Below are 17,872 nucleotides of genomic sequence, written 5' to 3'. Positions count from 1 at the left end.
TGTCTAGTCGAAAGTTTGATATCAATCAGATATGGGGAAAACTGTGCTAACATCATCATAGTTGTTGTCGTCTGCGTAATCGCGATTAAATACGAGCTTAAATTCAATGCAAGTGTAGCATACAAATACGATAAATCAATATATCGTTAAGTACATACCTACATTTGTTATCAGTACCAGACGGTGACTGAAAACATGGCGGAGGAACGAAAACACATTTTTAAAAGTTTGACGTGTTTAGTGGCCTGACGCTCCTGGCGTCTGGGTACGGTGAGTGCCAATTATCACGTTGGGCATCAACTATCTGTGCGTCGCAGACATCGTGTGCTTTGTACCTATTGCGTATTACAACGTTGAAAACCTGGACTAATATTCACTCCTGCTCAAGAAACTTACAAATACTCGACAACTCGCCGTGGACATAATTACATGTTGTATCTATCGGGTTTTTGATATTCTTTCTTCTCTGTTAATGTTTGCAAGATCTAAGGTGGTCTACAAGAGGAAAATAAAATGTAAGTAACATCTCAAATTGTTAACTTTGAATTGCTGATGAATCACGCGTTCAAAATTTTCTTGGAGTGGGATCATGTGAAACGGTAAATTCTTAATTGGTTTATTAGGAGCGCTTGATATATTAGATAACCAGCCAACTGAATCAATGCGCATGTCTCTTTTCAAGAAATAAATATAAAAAATACTTGCGTATACAATCATGAAAATTACGAAAAACCAATTCGTAAATTCCACCTAACCTTTTAATGTCTCCAATTTGGTGAAGAGTGTAATTTCATCCGTGCAATCATGAGACATTGGATAAATAAATACAATGTCAGGTTATGCATAATTTGACCCATTCTACTTATGTATGTGCACCTAAGATAATTAGTATCGGAGAACAATCACGTCAATGGCACGGGAGATGCGACCCTTGTCTGTTTGAAACTACATAATATACCGTTTAAATAATGTGCCTAATATCAGCTGTAATTTATGGGGAGTTTTAAACTTCTTATCAGTTTGTACGATAATGTCGCTTTAATAATTGCGTTGAATCACCTCGGTGGCGTTTATTTAGAACAGTATTGTTACTCCTCAACGAAATCTTGAAGTATTCATAAATACGCATTAAAACGATGTTTAATCCCTACATCTTAAAGATTTCAGGATAAGTCACAACTATCAGACATTCGCTTGCAGGGCAAGACTTTGTATGATAACAGACTAGTTCTTATCTTTCTCTTTCATTTGTAACTAAAAGTGTCACGTTTTTTAAATTTGTTCACTGACCTTTGATTTGATGCTTATTGTTATAGTTTCAGTATCCGTATCATTTCTCTTTAAATATAATCTCTTCTATAATCTCTTTGGTTAACCCTCAGTACATATTCTCAATTAATGTAAGGAAGAAGAACTATGTAGAAAAGGTTAATTTGCGAAAAATTATGAGAAATGATCTTCGTCGGTGTATTTATTTTATAAATCATGATTACTCATCTAGAACTCGGACAGAAAATCATCGACACGTATAATTTGATTTGCCTCTGATGTTCGGAGAAAAGTCAACTTTGCATCGTATGGTAATCTGAGAAACCAGTTCAAATTGAACGAAACTTAGTGCGGGAATATTTTCTCTGAATAAAGAGATACTTTCGTAGCGTCCTAGAAAAAAGATCGTAAAGAACGGGCCGAATAAGTACAAATATGTGCAAAATTCTAAGCCGTATTTGATAAGGGGGTGGCCCGGGGTGTGGGAGGAGGCTGGCGGGACGTCTAGACGCGGCGTAATTAGGAAGGTAGAGCGTAGGCAGCCGACGCGGACGAACCCGGCCCGCCCTGAACGTTGCGTCACCTCTAATTAATATAACAGGTAAATTACGCATTATGGGTGCCAACAACACTGCTTTAATATTTTAATAGCCATGTGAATTAAAAGGACGTGATGAGTTTCCTATAGATGAGCAGTTTAAGCCTTAATGCCTCTCTTAATATTAAATCTATTGACATCAATGAGAAAATGGTCCAATTTTGCTGAAACAAAATGTACCAAACAGCTTGGATTTATAACTTGCAATGGAGTTACGGCTGTATTCTAGAGCATCGTAGTAGCATGAAGGAAATTTTATTTGTCTGTACTTGTTACGAGTATATCGGTCTGTGTCCCCGAAACGGTTCAATGACGTGTCTCGCGGATTTCGTCTTGTTTATCTCACTATTCCTCTGGCGTATCTACTGTACCTATTCATGAGTAAATAAACTTTATGTAATGAGCGTTCTTGACGTTAGCCGTTGTAGTCGATGTAGAACAGGATGCATTCAAACTAGATGTCTTATTAAGTATTATAAAGTCGTCGTAAGTTGTGTGCCAAAAATAACACTTAGTAATGACCAACCTACATTCTGGCTCTTAATCTAATAATAAACAGAGCATTACCCTAGTAAATCTAAAATGTGTTTTTTAATCGTACTTTTTTCTTTTGTTTATTTCCGTGCCCGTTGTTTGTGATAATAAACACTCTCCGTCTTACCACAAAAACTTATAAACGTCAGTTTATGCCTTGTCTAAAAAAATGACATATTATGACGTTGACATATGGTTCATTTTGCAGCCAAAATTTTATTAGACAAGTGTAAAACAGGGTTTAAAGTTTTTGTAGTAAGGCCCTCTAGATTTGCGATGTAAAGGCATCTAATGATATTGTATGTTTTAAATGTTACCACATGTTATGACGCAAATGTACCTTGCGTGGTAATTTGAAAGATAATTTTGGTATTAGTGGAGTTGAACTACTCTACTTCTTGTGTATTTGATTGAGTGCTCAAGTTGAATGAATTTTTTTTATTAAGAATTTGATGTACCTACAAGAGAGACGAGACAAACAGAAGATTTGAAACTGCGTAGAATCGACCAAGTGAAATATTGCGTAGTGTTCGGAGCTCTTGAATAAAGGGGAGCTCTACTTAGTCTTTCAAATCGTCTAGAAGTACGTTTCCAAAGTTGATTTAGGCAAGAATTATTTTTTTAAAGAATAGAATACATCTAACAAGACATGGATTTTGTAATACCCATGGCTGTAGAGTAACCTTAGTGGTAGTGGCTTTTTTCATCAGTATTGAGTTCAACATTATTGTCTTCCTCCTGCGCTTTTCTTATATTTTTTATGCGTCAGCCTAGCATGTTTTCTTTATCCATACTCTTTCGTCTGCCGAATCTCACAAGTAACATTGTTTTTAGCCATGTCGACTTTCAACAATCGAAACTTCAAGTTAATAATTAATAATATAATAATAATATAATAATTTATTTATTTCACAAAATAGGACTTTTTGCACTGTATACAAGATAAAGCATTAATATAAACAATATCATATTATCAGCACAATATACACAACTCTATCCCTTAAACTAGGTCTAACCTGTATCTTAAGAGATAGGGTTCAGCTACAAGGTAACAAAATTTATAATAATATGACATTCGATAGCGAGTACTAAAACAATTAAAACAGTGTCGGTGTAACATTAACAAACAAAAAATAAAAATAGAAGATATTAAAAAAATTTAAAATAGACAAGTCTTTATTTATACTGTATAAAAGAAAGAGATGAAAAAATAAAAAATAAAAGTGAAGTGTGTTTAGTGTTTTGAGTGTATTGTTAAGAGTTTGTGTATGTGATGCACATCATCACTTGTGTGTGTATGTGTGTGTGTGTGTGTGTGTGTGTGTGTGTGAGTGAGTGGTTTTTGAAATTCTTTATTACGAGATGAATGTTAGGAGATTCTCTGTTGTAAGGTAGTCTTGTTGAAGTAGCCATTGAGTGATTTTACCTTTGAGAGTGTGCCTGTTTAGGTCAAGAATGTTCAGACTTTTGTGTACTTTTTTGTATATGTAGGTACTTATAACATAATGTTGGCGTTTAGCAAATGTAGTTTTATGACGTACACCTGATGGGACATTTGTGCGTTTTTTTGGGTTGGATTTGGGAATACTTCTATGAGTTCTGAGGATAGATTGCAAGATGAAGAGCTGTCTGACTGTTAGCACTTTACAGTCATTATAAAGTTGTTTAGTTGGATACAAGTATGGCTTCTTGGTCATTACTTTAAGTACAGCTCTCTGAGCTCTCTCTAACCTCAGGAAATTGGTTTTACAGGTACCACCCCACGCAGTAATGCAGTATCCGATAATCGACTGACACAGTGCAAAATATACCATTTTCAATGTGTCTATATCAGCCGACTCCCTAAGCAATTTAAAAACATATATAAGTCGCATTGTTCTGTTGGTAACCATTTCCAGCTGTTTGTCCCATCGTAGGCCGTCATCTATAAGCAGACCCAGGTACTTCACACATTCACTCCTTACTAGTATGGGACAGGAGCAAGGTGCTGCAGAGTTGGAGCAGGTGTGAGCAGTTACAACAAAACTCTGAGGTGGCTTAGTGTTTTGCCGAATTGCGAAAGGGATAAAACAGGATTTTTCCACATTTAGGGTAAGGAGATTTTGGTGAAACCACAGCATAGTAATTTTTAGAGCAGCTTCTGCCTTACTTTTAACCTCTTCCCAGGTGGAACCATAAATGATCAAAGCAGTATCGTCTGCATATGCATAGACTTTACAGTTTGGGAGGGTAATCCTGCAGAGATCATTTATGTATATTTGGAATAGTGTGGGACCTAATATACTTCCCTGTGGCACACCGTACGACACGATTTCCTCCCTACTGAGAAAACCATCTATTTTAACTTGTTGCGTACGGGTTTTAAGATAGTCCTTAAAGATGTCAAGGGCAAATCCACGTATACCCAAGAGCTCTAGTTTTGATATAAGCTTGGGAACAGGAACTCTGTCAAAAGCTTTCGAGAGATCCAGAAATATCCCCAAACACTTAGCCCCACTATCTAATTTTGCAGCTACAAATTGTGTCAGATCTAAAACAGCATCTTCAGTCGAGACCCCAGGCTTGAAGCCATACTGGTTCTCAGCAATGATATGCTGTTTATTTAAAAAGCCTCTTAGCTGCCTGTTAAGGATCTTTTCCAGTATTTTGGAGAGCGAGGGCAGAATGGAGATTGGCCTGTAATTGTTGACACAGGTCCTGCTCCCACTCTTATAAATGGGGTGGACTATGGCTTTCTTTAGTCCGTTTGGAAATGTTCCTGATTGCAAGGAGAGATTGCAGATGTGTGTAATGGGAGGCACCAGAACGCGGTGACAAATTTTTAATAAGTTAGATGATATTCCATCCCAGCCCACAGAGCAATCATTGCGTAACTGTAAGATGATTGATTCCACCTCGTCTTCATCAGTGTTTAGTATAACGAGGGAGCTAGCTGGGGATGAAAATATTGTATTTGTATATTGAGTACTGCAGGGGGAATTATTACTTAGACTTTTAGATTTTAGTATACCTGCTGCTAAATTTTTGCCAACATTGCTGAAGAACGAACATACTTCATTAACAGAAGAGTGAGGATTATCACATAGTTTAAGCAATTGATCGGCACTGGTACGCTCTCTGCGAGTATTAGTGATATCCTGTATGGTTTGCCAAAGAGCTTTAGGGTTATTTCTAGATTTTTCTAGTTGACGTTTCTCAAAGGCTATTTTAAGTTATGATCATATTGTTGAATATCGGGTTGTTATCACTGAAACAACGAACAGGTCGAGTTGAACCTGTCTAATAACTTAACCCAAAGTTTGACTGGAGGCAAATAATAATTGCTTGGGTTAGGTCAGCTCTAACAATATCTATTTGACCGTAAAGTTTGGGTGCAATAACTGAATTGGAAAATGCTAGGCAACTGCCCACCTTGTAAGATACCCACTGAAATTTGCGTCATTTTGCAACGAAAACACATAATGTTGTTGTTATATTCCCACATAGACGATATACGCGCGTATCATTGTCATTCGGGACGCTGCGAATGACACTATGTTGAAGGTCATTACAAGTGAGGATGTGCGGAGTAATGGTCGTGTTCCTTTGCGGAGCGCGAGCGACGGCCGCGCCGAGATGCTGCTAATACGAGTTGTTTGTCAACGTCGGCGTCGACTGGTGCCGCCGGTCGCCGGTCGCTAGCTATAAATAAATAACATAAGCAACGCGCCGCGTCATCGCCGTCACTTCACGCGAAATACGGTCGCGCAAACAATTGCCATTGTCTATGTGAATGCAACGCCAAGCCGATGTTATTCAGGGACGTTAATGCATTTAGGATGAATGGCGTGTGTCGTAACGTTTTGTTACGTTGTTCATACGTTTCTGTTGTTTATCTGCCTTTGACGAAATTAGTACCTACCATTTTATGAGTTTTCATTTATGTGTCAGCTGGCTATTATTAGTAGGTAATAAGTGTCTAGAAAACCGAGCCTTCGATGTAGGTATGTGTTTTTGAGGCCCATTGAAAAAATAATAATGAATGTCACGATAGTATCATACTTTCGGCAGCAATATTACGTAGTACGTACTACTGCAGCATCTAGAAATGACCATATGGAAGACACAGTATATTTACAGGCAAGTGAATGTATAGTTGGTATAAGTCGGGAGCCGCGGCTGGTGGCGGTAAATAGCCGGTTATTTCTATCGATCCCGCGGCCCTCCAACTAAGTCCTTAGAGTACGACAACATTGTTGTGAGGACTGACTCTCGCTACGTGTAGGTACTAAGCGAGTGCTTTTATTATACGTTTATACATGGACACTGGCACGACTGACGTATATTTGTCGAATAGTGACTATGCAGTATGTAGGAAGGTGAACTGACCTACGTCTGTCGTGTAACAAACTACATTACTACAGTGCGTCAGTTTCCTGAAATGTATAAGGTTTTTATCATAAATGTAAACGACTATGGAATAGGAATTATTATTTAAAAAATATAATATTGTCAAGTAAAACTACCTAATTTTGATGAGACCCAAAGAAGGTAGGCGGATTGATATAGGTCATGGTCATAAAAAAACAGGAAAGATTTGCTTCTCTGACCTACATTACACAGATACGTCACTTACATAGTAAGTAGTCAGTTACAAATAATAAAGCAGTTTGTATTCTCAATATTAATTTGGCATACCGAAAAGATGTCGCAGGCAGAGAGAACTCAGGTGGAAATCATTTCAACTCGTATTGTTAATTGTCCTTACTTACATACTCGCGTGTGTGCGCATACTTTTGCAAAATCAATTTGAGGTCGAGTATGCAATATCGATTTTGTGCCGTGAGGTGCGGGCTATGGGCGGCGACGCGGCGCGGCGGCGGCGGCGTAGCGCGGGTGGCGCGTAGCCGACCGATGTAGGGATGCAGCAAGAATGCGACACGGCCGGTACGCGCCGCGCTCTTCTGGGACGAGAGCCCGTCAAACTTACTATAGTACGCGCCAAATAAACTTGCAATAAAGGTCATTCAACCGCCCCGCCGTCAGGGGCGCATCACCTGTTCGCCATTTTGAAACAATGTCCTTCCGTCATTTCGAATTTGGAATGCGCTTGTCTGCCCATATTTGAACTAAAAACGACTGATCATAATTTTGACCAAAGGTTTGTAATCCTTTGCGACAAGGACGCCTCCTACCACGATACACTTGTATTGATCGTGTTAGCGACACTGCCCATACATTTTTTTCGTATCGTTTTGAAATATTGGGATACATTGGTAGAAGGAGGTGAACGAACTTTATTGCACGCTTATTTGGCGCGTACTATAGTTAAACTGGAAACTGGTATGCTGGCGCATCACTACTCATTAACTTTACTTGCGTTTAACTTTGTTTCTAGTTTCTTTTTTACAGAGAATAAAGGTCTGTAAGATGTTGAAATCAGAATAAATATATATTGTTTTAATTATACGATTTATGATGACTCATGAACCAATCGATGGCTTGTTGCGTGAACGGTGAGTTACGCAGCTGCCGGTGGCATGCGGTGGTCGCGCTACGTGTGTGCGTGGCCAGTGCGTGGTGGCACTTTCTCCGACACCAGGAGTCGGTGAGCTGGACACTGGCGTGCATATTTCCTCGTCATTTTTGCGCGCGCATGAGGCCGCAAGCGCGGTCTCGATTGTTTTCGTCGTGTTTCGCGGGTTATTTCGGGCGTGTGCGCCGCGGCAGTGCAAGCCACTCGCGCACGTCCGACTGTCCACAACGCTACCACTACAACACTTGATATTCGATCGTTGATGTTGTATATTTTGATAGAGCTGGAAATCAACGGGCATTTTTTGTTCAAAATCGTAATTGAAAATTGTATTGTAGGATTAGGGTAATCCTATATCGACAATTGTTAGTACCTGTTTATATCTTTATTTCTTCACTTAAGATATCTATTTCCACTGAAATGGGCCTTAACCGGTACTACCGAAACTACGTAAGCTTTTGAACAAGCTTTTTCAACACGTGCTGCTCAGCGAATGGATAAAGTTAATCCAAAATAATAATTGGAACTAACTAGTTTTCAGCAGCGTTTACTATAAGAATTTAGATATCGATGAGAGATACCTAGATAGATCACGCATCGCAGGTATGCATGGTACATCTGAAATGTTTTAGGATTTATGTTTTAGTTGGCTATTTAGGCACTCATATAATATTTTTATACGAATATTAATCATTCACGTTTTTTTTTATTACAGGTGTCGTTTTATGTTCCAAGTGTAATTTAATGTCTTGTTTAGGCCGTTCGATTTCTCCGAGTTGTTTTTTCCTATATTTATTCTAGCTGGCCACTGACTTCTACTTTTTTAAGTTTAAAATGCAATAAATATGTAAAATGGATTCGCAAACAAATACTGTTCCGTTATTGTGCGCATTTTATTATTGGCTAAATGGCCGTTTTAAATGTTTTATTAGTAGCATCGAGGAAAGCCTACGTGGTAAGCAGGTTACCGGATTCTAGATATTTTAGCGCCGAATTTATGATTACTTGAACATCTCTTAAGTGTTATGCGAAACGTTGAGCTGAGGGGTAGCGGCGGTCGTAGGTCGTCGGCAGAGGCCGGGCTCGGGCGTCGGCCCCGCGACCCACTTCCTCCCTGGCCCTCCCCCGGCCCCCGCCAGCGCCTCCCGTCCCACACTCCTTTATCACAGTGATAACAAGAAGTTGGCCTGATCCTGCAGTAGTCTGGACCAACTTGGTGCACAAGCACCAACATTTATCATACCCCTACGTCGTACATTTGAGTGCAAACATTTAGAGATAGGTGTATCTTCTAAAATAATGACTGGTTATTAGATACATTTATATTTTTCTCATTGATGCTTCTCGAAATAGGCGGATTTGGAAAAAAGTATGAGAGGGCCCTGCATTGTAGAGGCCGGGTAAAACTAAACAGTGTTTGCTATCAGATTGCAGTTCAAAATATTCATCCGAGAAATTGTTGAAATGAATGTTAAACGTCTACAGTGCCATTAACAGTCGAAAGAATCCTTAGCATAGCTAACAAATACCTATATTGACTGTTTATTTATCTGGTGATTAGGTATGTTTGTGCAGTTTCTTAGTATAAGAACAAGTGGTTTGAATTTAGCTAGCGAGTCGTGAACTAAAACTAAAGTTATATATAAACAATCTTAAGAAATCCAAAATAAAACTTGTAAACATAACTGCACGAGCAAAAAAAACCTGATCCTATTAAGTATGTATAGATACTGAGAAGAGTTAGCAAAGCATTCATATCAAGAATATCTGACGTCATTTAAAATATCTCGCGTATTGTTGCGATGACCCAGCTCAAAAGCGGGGTTACCAGATTTTTTACTCGTGTCTCACATATTTTGCGATTTATCTAAACTACTTTAAAAACCTGTCTTGGTTAATCGGATTTAAACGATATTCCAAATGCATAATTCACCATATGAACGTAATAGTGCAACATGCTTGACCTTTCCGTGAATCTGAAATCGGGCGTCGCGACATACGTAGGTATGTCGGAGAATATTTACGATCGATCGAAAGGAATAAATCGATTGGCGTAAACAGTAGCGGAGTGGTCGGCGGCCGTGTTGTTGGTGTAAATATTGAGCAAGGTGTGGAGAGGCGCTGGCGCGATGGCGATGCGACAAAGGCTATGGTGTCGCGGTTGGCCAGAGGGCGACAGGCGGCTGTGTCTGCCGGCGGCGGCGCGCCGCGTTCGACGACCTACCGTCTCAAGGCCGCTCTTACACGTGCCAGTCGTGCCACCGGGCGCTTCCTGCCGCCGCCATAACAAATCTCTCCCCGCCCCACACCCTCTCGCCCAGCCCAGCCAAGCGCTGCTTCGGGACCGAATGGGATCCCAGAGCGCACGCATCTTACCCAATCCTTACCCGATTCTTAGAAGAGGTCCTTTCCTAAAGCAATCATTCACAAGATTTAATATGATTTCAGATTTTTCAGGCTTCAGCTACGAAATAATAAACTTAGCTATAATTCGTTCGTTCCTTCGGGAAAATTGTATTTGGATTCGGATTCTTAAATGAAAAACGTATGATGTGTTTCTGCCAACGTACCTAATCATTTTTTGTCGATACAATGATTTGTGAGATAACTTATAATTTTTCGTGTAATGTAGATAGATAGATATTTTCAGTGGATATGAATTTGGTTTTGTATGTAATATGTCTTTTCGGCGCAAAGGACCTGGGAACCTAATCAATATTGCCACCTGTTGCTTTCGTGAGATTGACTTTTGATTGTTGAGACCGGCTTGATGACATTGTAGTCAGGATTCAAGTTTGGTTTAGTATGGTTTAGTTAGGTAAGTGTGGCTTGGAACTTTAGTTATATAAACATCCAATTAGTAAAATGTGGAAAAACATGTATCGCCTACTCTTCCAGAATTCTTCGAAATGTTGTGCAAACAGCACACGCCTATACACTTAGCTAATGACGGCGTAACAGCCAGGCCCAACATTACCGGGGTCACTCAGATGTCATTAACAAGAGTATGTGCTCATAAAGAAGTCTTCCAGGTAGAATAGTGCGTATTATAGGAAAATCGTAAAGTAAATACCCAATTTGTAATAAGTTACTTGATATCTGACTTGATAAGCTGTTACAGAACTGCGTATTAAAGGTTACAGATGGCTATCTACTAATTTTCCCGAAAGAATTAAATGGGTATTATCTCTACACACAACATATGTTTGCTCTGCATGTCATTGTTATTCTGAAAAACCCATTTGAGAATCGCCACGAGCTAATATGTATATGTATAGGTAGAATATTATATCAGCCATATGTATATAGTCGGGTTAGTGTCAGCATATACATAGCTAATCTCCTGACGTATCAGTATGAACGAATGACCCGGATTCATTGCTCCCTAGTGTACCTTATACATGTAGTTTGTCTAGTTTATATTCTTGTTCTTGAATGAAACAAGTTACACTGCTGTAAAGGATCCTCATTTATTGTGGAGGTTGTTAATCTTGATGGCTTAAACGACAAAATAACACAATAGCAAGTGGTTATGTGATAGATAGAGCAGAAAAAGTGATGCAAAGAAAAACGTGTTTCGTTGTGGAATATAGATTTTAGAAGGTATTGTGTTATCATCTTCAGTAAGTTAATTACATATTGAGGAGCGTGACATCGTAATACACCTTTAAAGAAAAGTATACAAAGCCTAAGATTTTGTAAAAAGTCGTTTCGACAGTCTTTACGGACAGGTCAGAACATTCTATAAATGTATGTAGCATTTATTTACAAGACGCTAGTTTACCACAAAAGCGGATCATAAATTACCCCTTTGACAATGACTGCAGTTGAAGAAAAGAAAATTCATCTTACACGTGCGCGGCCTGACTGAAACTAAATGTCAATGTCCCGTCTGTTCAAATATGATTATGGAAATGGATCTCTATGTATTACGTACTTCGCCTCAGGTAAATAGAATTGGCTAGACACTTACATTTAGTATATCTAATATTGAATTGCTTTTGATTCCTATAATTGCTCTTCCATCAAGTAAATATAATCCTAGGATAAGGATTTCAATTTAGACTACGGGCGGCTATCTATTCTTGGACACTATTTACTATTGCTAAAGAAAAACATTTAGAGAAAACTATGGCCGAAAAAATACAAAAGGCTATCGCTATTAAGAGAAAATCCCAATAATGATGGTTATTTGTAGAAAAAATCATAATGGACAAATAGAAATAACAGTCACGCTAATTAGAGCTCGTAAGCACTCTGGTACCTTTCTGAGGCCGCTGATTTGGCAGGCACATTGTTTACTAAGATCTGTTTCTAATATTTAAAAACAAGATAAAACAGCGAAGACAATTTTTTTTGTAATCCTCTCTAACGTAACAATTGATTTTCTGTGTCTGTTTGCTACGGGATGGCACTTTAAACTGGGAACGTGAAAATAACATAGTACCTATCTACACACCTATGTACATGCTACACAGAAACCCTACCACATGAAAGATTTGAGTGAAACGAAGACGGAAATGATTATTTTCTCACGTCAAGTCTAAACATCGAGTGCTTACGTTAAACGTATCGCTTTGTTGGTCGTAAGTATGTAGTAGACACATCAATCAGGCGCATACGCATAACGTGAGTGAATACATTCGAAGAACATACTTCAAAGAGGCTGCAAGTACATACCAGCTAAATTTTTGATCGTTTGAAACTTTGTAGTACACGTGATGAGCTAAAGTGAAGTTGGTGCAACATGCTTAAGTACCCATTCTCAAGATAAAAGTACGAAGGAGCCGTAAGCACAGTTTTGCTGCATGTTATGGTATTTATCACTGTAATGTCACGCTTGGTAGATGTAAACAAAGTTTTTGAAATAAATAATGAACATCATTTTATGTTTTGAATGAAATAATAAAGCCGAGTCATGAACAAGTTTTTTTTTAAAATCATTTTCGTTGAATTCCCTTTTTTGATCCCCTTTTCTATTTTTTATTTTTATATAGTATGCTACAAAAGCATTTCCTTTATTTTTGGAACTAGAAGCTCATCTTTTTCCGTTGTCTATTAATTTGTTTTCACTAGATCATTCTGATTAGTGCAGGTTATCTCAGTGGCCAGTAACTGCGGCAATTAATTGATAATATGTATAAATAGTAGTTTCCCGAAGATTCCTGACGGTTATAGAAATCAATAGTGATGCAATTTGAAACGACGAGAGAGTATGTTTTTGTGACAATATAATTTGCCATACTGGGTAAATAAGATCTATACGATAACATAAATAGACAATAAAAGTAATATCATTGCTTCTGTTAGATAGTGCAGATAAAAAAAAATACATGTAAGTCAGAAAGAAGTAAGAATAAGTTGTCGGTGATATTGTGATAAATTCATGTGTAGATTTTAGGGCTCCGCTTTTTTTTGTTTATAATGCCCGCACATTGCGGTACATATGAAACGATGCTTTTCATTGGCATTAGTAAGTGGAAGTAACTAGTTTTAGTACAGATCTCTGAATAATTACTTTGTGAGCTGTGAACTTGTTGACCATAAGATAAATAGGGCACTTATCAGAGTTCAAATGATGTGTACCTACGTACGCGTAATGCGGAGAGTCCGAGATTATGTTTGAAAGTTAGTCATGATGATGATTGTATTATTAATACAAGTTCATCCAGGAAAATACGACGCGAAATATTTGAATTAAATAATATTTTGTACTATCTGAATAGCTAGCCTGCATTGCGTTAAAACAATGTAAAGTTTTCAAACGTTTTAAAAACGTTACTTTAAATTAAAATGGCTTGTGTAGTCCCCCATTATAAAAACTTCATACACAATATTAAACAATTTTCATTTACATTTACACTAAGAGGAAAACGTACATTCTCGCTCATGTGTAAATGGGGATATACAGGTTTCAAACCGGAGCTATGGTTTGACATTTGTTATACAAATAGACGTCGAGATAAAATCTGAAGAAATGGTAGTCACTTAAGCCTCTGAACATTGTCGTTTAGATGGCTGATACAAAATACAAACGTTGTTGGTATTACTTGCGTTCCTTATACAAAAAGATAATCCTCTGTATTGTTTGAGAACTTATAACTTGACATTGAAACTGAAGGCCTTCATGATGTGACTGAAATTGGACTTTAAGTTTGAATGTGGAAAGTACTTACACGACTAGCTTTTGGGCATGATCCCGGTGACACTAAGACGCGGATCAGGTTTTCGATATTTTATTTTAATTTAATTTTTCTTAATTTTTTGTGCTTAAGACAACTACTTGAAATATGCAATTTTAAACGATTTCTTCAAGACTAGAAGACTCTGCAAAGAATAGATTTTCTCCTTTCAGTGCGATTACGGATTCACTCATTTACACAGATTAACATAATGTAAGTGTTTCTCAAAGTTTTTGTTACTGTAGTTACAACGTTACAATTTATAGTATGAAAACAGAAAGGGAAAGTTCCTAAAACCGTAAATTACTCAATAGAAAGTTAGTTTATTTAGGGCTGATTTTTCAATCGCCAGATAACTTTTATCTGTGGAATATATTTCACGTTTTGACAGCTTTTGTATGGAAAATATGTCAAACCGCCATATTTATTCCTCAGATAGAAGTTAACTGATGATTGAAAAATCAGCCCTGAGTCAAGCATTAACTTTCTTGTCTATAGCAGGAAATTACCGACTTTAATGACGTTTACCTCCTTAAAAAACTTGGTGTTTCAGGTTAGCTGTATAGTTGATCTCAATATGCCGTATATAGAATATTGTGGCTTTTGAGATGGCATAATTAGATACCTATATTTGGCTTAAAGGTTCTTTCGTTTATAGAGTGAATGATCACAAAAACATCACTACAGCGCGTTCCTGAGCAAATGATCTGAATGAATTAGTTTTGTCTTAATTAATAAATTCTTATTTATATAATTATGGTAGAACTAACGATGTTATTTTAAAATGAAATTATGTGTTGATTGATTAAAACTATTCATGGTCCACAAATACTTTTACCGTTGTTTATTGTATCTCATTATGTTAAATAGTAGTCAATTAAATAGATAAAATTATCGCTGTACAAGACCTTAGACATGGTCTTATTAGTGAGCGGCCTAATTAGCAAATTGAATCACGCTTCAATATGCCTATCGGTATTATTTGCATGTGTGTTAACTTGTATACGCTTATCGTGGCTTAATTGCCTCTGTGACCTGTCTGTTCGATATATCTTCATTTTATGGTAATGATTCCGAGAAACGCGATTCAATTGTTTTGTCTTTGTTGATATCTCGAGTTGTTCAGTGCCTACAGATATAGTAAGTAGAGTGTTGCGTGGAGGGGTCCGTTGCGCAGTGCGTGTGGCGAATTCGGCTCGACGGCTGAGACGGGGAGGCAGCCGGGGCGGGTGCCGAGGGCGAGGGCTGGCGGCGACGGAACCTTCGCCCTGATGACCCACATCCGCGCCCGCCGCCGCACCGCGCGCCGCGCCCTCTGCCGCATTTCTTTCTACATTCTCCGTCTCAATGGAAACGGTCATTACCTCTGGTACGACTCTATGTCATTACATTGGAATTTATTTCAAAAGAGTTTCGCATTTATAAATCTTTAAAATATCTTGTAAAATGGATTCACCATTTTCAATAGCATTTTCATCATATAACCAATGATGATATAATACATCTGTTTTTTTAAATAAATAAATATAGTATTTTTTAAATATAAAAATAAATTGATGAAATATTAAGAATGAACGACAAAATTATGTTTTCAAATTGAAAGATTTGGTATTTCCGATATCTTTATCGTATCTCGTCATGTGCGAGAAGCAAACACCGATTTTAGAGAATATCCATGACACTAAAATGATCTTAAAATAATTCGGTACCTCTAGCACTTACCTAATTAAAAATATCGTTTGGTAAATATTTATGTAAGCCACATCCATAGCATTGTTTGTTTTCTACCAACTGATAATAATGTTATCACAGTTATCAGTTCAACACACCTACTTACTAAGTGACTTCAGTTTCATGTCTGCGCGGTATGTTGACTACATTCCTGTGTATGTTTTGTGTCATCCTATTTATCTCCAGAAATTTCCACATCTATATTTTCAGTATTTTAAATATTTAACGCATGTTTGAAGGCAACCCCTTGATGATAAGGTTAGAAGATAAGTCAATTAATTGTTGTGCATTTGTTTTTTGTTATTGTAGTTGAGGCGTCACACCACGTGCGTGCCAGAGAACGAAATTGATAATAGGTTGATGAGTGAGTGAAGCAAAACACCGGCGTGCGGCGCAATGGCGGCACGGCGTGGCGCGGCGCGGGGTCGGCGCGGCGCGTGGGAGAGAGCGCAGGTGTACTGACCGGGGTGCGCGGGCGGCTCGGGCGGCTCGGGCGGCGGCGACGGCTCGGTGGTGTTGGACGGCGCGCTCGCGCAGGCGGCCGCCGACGGCGCATCTTCCGCGGCGCGGGCGGAGGGCGGCGGCGACGGGCCGGGGGGAGGCGCGCACAGCGCGACCAGCCGCAGCAGCGCCACGCACCACCACCAGAGCACGGCGGCCAGCGCGCGGGCAGCGCGCCCGACGCGGCCCGGGGCCCTCTCGCGACCGAAATACGCGCACCGTTGACTCGTGCACCGGCGAGCGAGCTCCTTCACCCGGGTATTCGTGCGGCGTCGGGACGGCTGGCGAGGCGACGCGGGTGCGCGCGCGCGGCCACACGGCGACTGGGGCGCCGTTCCCGACGGCGTACGACCGCGCCCGAACACTATTTCGGGAGCGACGCTCCGCGCCGCTGCCGCCGCCCGCCCGCCGCACGCTGCCAATTTTACGCGAAATTGCGGGCGGGCGGTGATGCGATATGTACCACGCCGCGGCCACCTGCATCTGCGGCACCGGTGCGCTGCTCAATAACATTCTGCAGGGATTTGCCTTTTTCATTGAGAGGGTTTTTTTGCGAGAAGGTGTTGAGGGCGCGGACCCGCACGCTTGCGCCGCCGCCGCCGCTCGACACGTGCGCCACCCGTCTACTCAAAATAGTCGGCGGCGAACGTGCTGCTGGCCCGTGTCAATAGATACAATGTCGCAGCTATTGGCAAGGAAACAGAGACTCGCACTATCTCACTGTCTCGCGCTCTCTGTGTTGTGAATTCTTATGCACGGTTTATATTTAGACGTAAAATTATTTCTGATATAGATAGGTGTTTGACATTACGTTGAACTCTCATACGTCGGGAAGCTCCACCTGTATAAATATTCTGTGCCACAGGAGCGTAATGTTTGAAATGTTATTTAGCATTTCTTTAGTGCAAATATCTACAATATTACGAAACGACGTGAAGCTAAACAGTAATTTATTTCTTTGGTACACTATTTTGAATAAGAAATACTAAATAAATTAATTAATCGGCCTTTTGATTGATCTACTGTTAAGCAAATGTTTTTTATTTATCAAAATGAGTGTACTGGAGATGGATTAGATACAATAGAGACAAGATAATTGTCTGTGAAGTTATTTAACATTGAAAAAACGGTTACCTTTGTATTTTCAAATTACAGCTACTACCGTAATGAAAACAATAGGCCAATAATATGTGCATATTGAGTGTGTATATTGAATAGGTACCCACGTGTTTACATCAAATGTACTATATAATCTATACCTTATTGTTTTCATTATAGACAAATTGGAAAACTGAAAAAATACTTCACTATTAATTACTCTTTATCATTCCTGAATTTCTTCCAAATCTTGCAGCCATATTGTCTTTCACACAACCCTACCATCGTGTCTTTGACAGTCTTCTTCCTCTATATCCATCTATGTTATTGTTTATGCTCAACAGTTTCCTCACAAGATAATTCTGAATAATCCGCATAAGTTATAAAAAAGGACACTTCTTAACCTTAAATTTAATGAGGTATATAAATGTAAAGTAGCATCAC

The 17,872-nt window shown here is 39.1% G+C and overlaps 1 protein-coding gene and 1 long non-coding RNA gene across 4 annotated transcripts in view; one reads left to right on the top strand and one right to left on the bottom strand.

Annotated features, from left to right (window-relative positions):
- The window catches only part of LOC110379624 (uncharacterized), a 36,604-nt gene extending 19,510 nt beyond the window's left edge, over positions 1 to 17,094 (bottom strand). Inside the window, exon 1 of one of the 2 annotated variants that reach the window (XM_049850772.2) lies at positions 16,293 to 17,094. In XM_049850772.2, coding sequence (XP_049706729.1) covers positions 16,293 to 16,867 — 575 coding nt within the window. In that variant the 5' untranslated portion in view covers positions 16,868 to 17,094. The remainder of the gene's footprint in view (positions 1 to 16,292) is intronic. The other variant, XM_049850773.2, reaches the window with a different exon arrangement.
- On the top strand, positions 181 to 16,807 carry LOC126056762 (uncharacterized). 2 transcript variants are annotated; one of them, XR_007512241.2, is made up of 3 exons: positions 181 to 515; positions 15,225 to 15,467; positions 16,139 to 16,807. It is a non-coding gene; the product is annotated as an uncharacterized LOC126056762 (long non-coding RNA). The 2 variants fall into 2 exon arrangements; XR_007512240.2 differs by lacking the exon at positions 181 to 515 and having other exon boundaries at positions 522 to 15,467.
- Positions 17,095 to 17,872: the final 778 nt, after the last annotated feature.

The sequence above is a fragment of the Helicoverpa armigera genome, chromosome 11 (genome assembly GCF_030705265.1).
Source record: "Helicoverpa armigera isolate CAAS_96S chromosome 11, ASM3070526v1, whole genome shotgun sequence".
Taxonomy (NCBI): Eukaryota; Metazoa; Arthropoda; class Insecta; order Lepidoptera; family Noctuidae; genus Helicoverpa; species Helicoverpa armigera.
The sequence above is the reverse complement of the archived record's forward strand: the minus strand, read 5'-3'. Positions and strand labels throughout refer to the sequence as shown.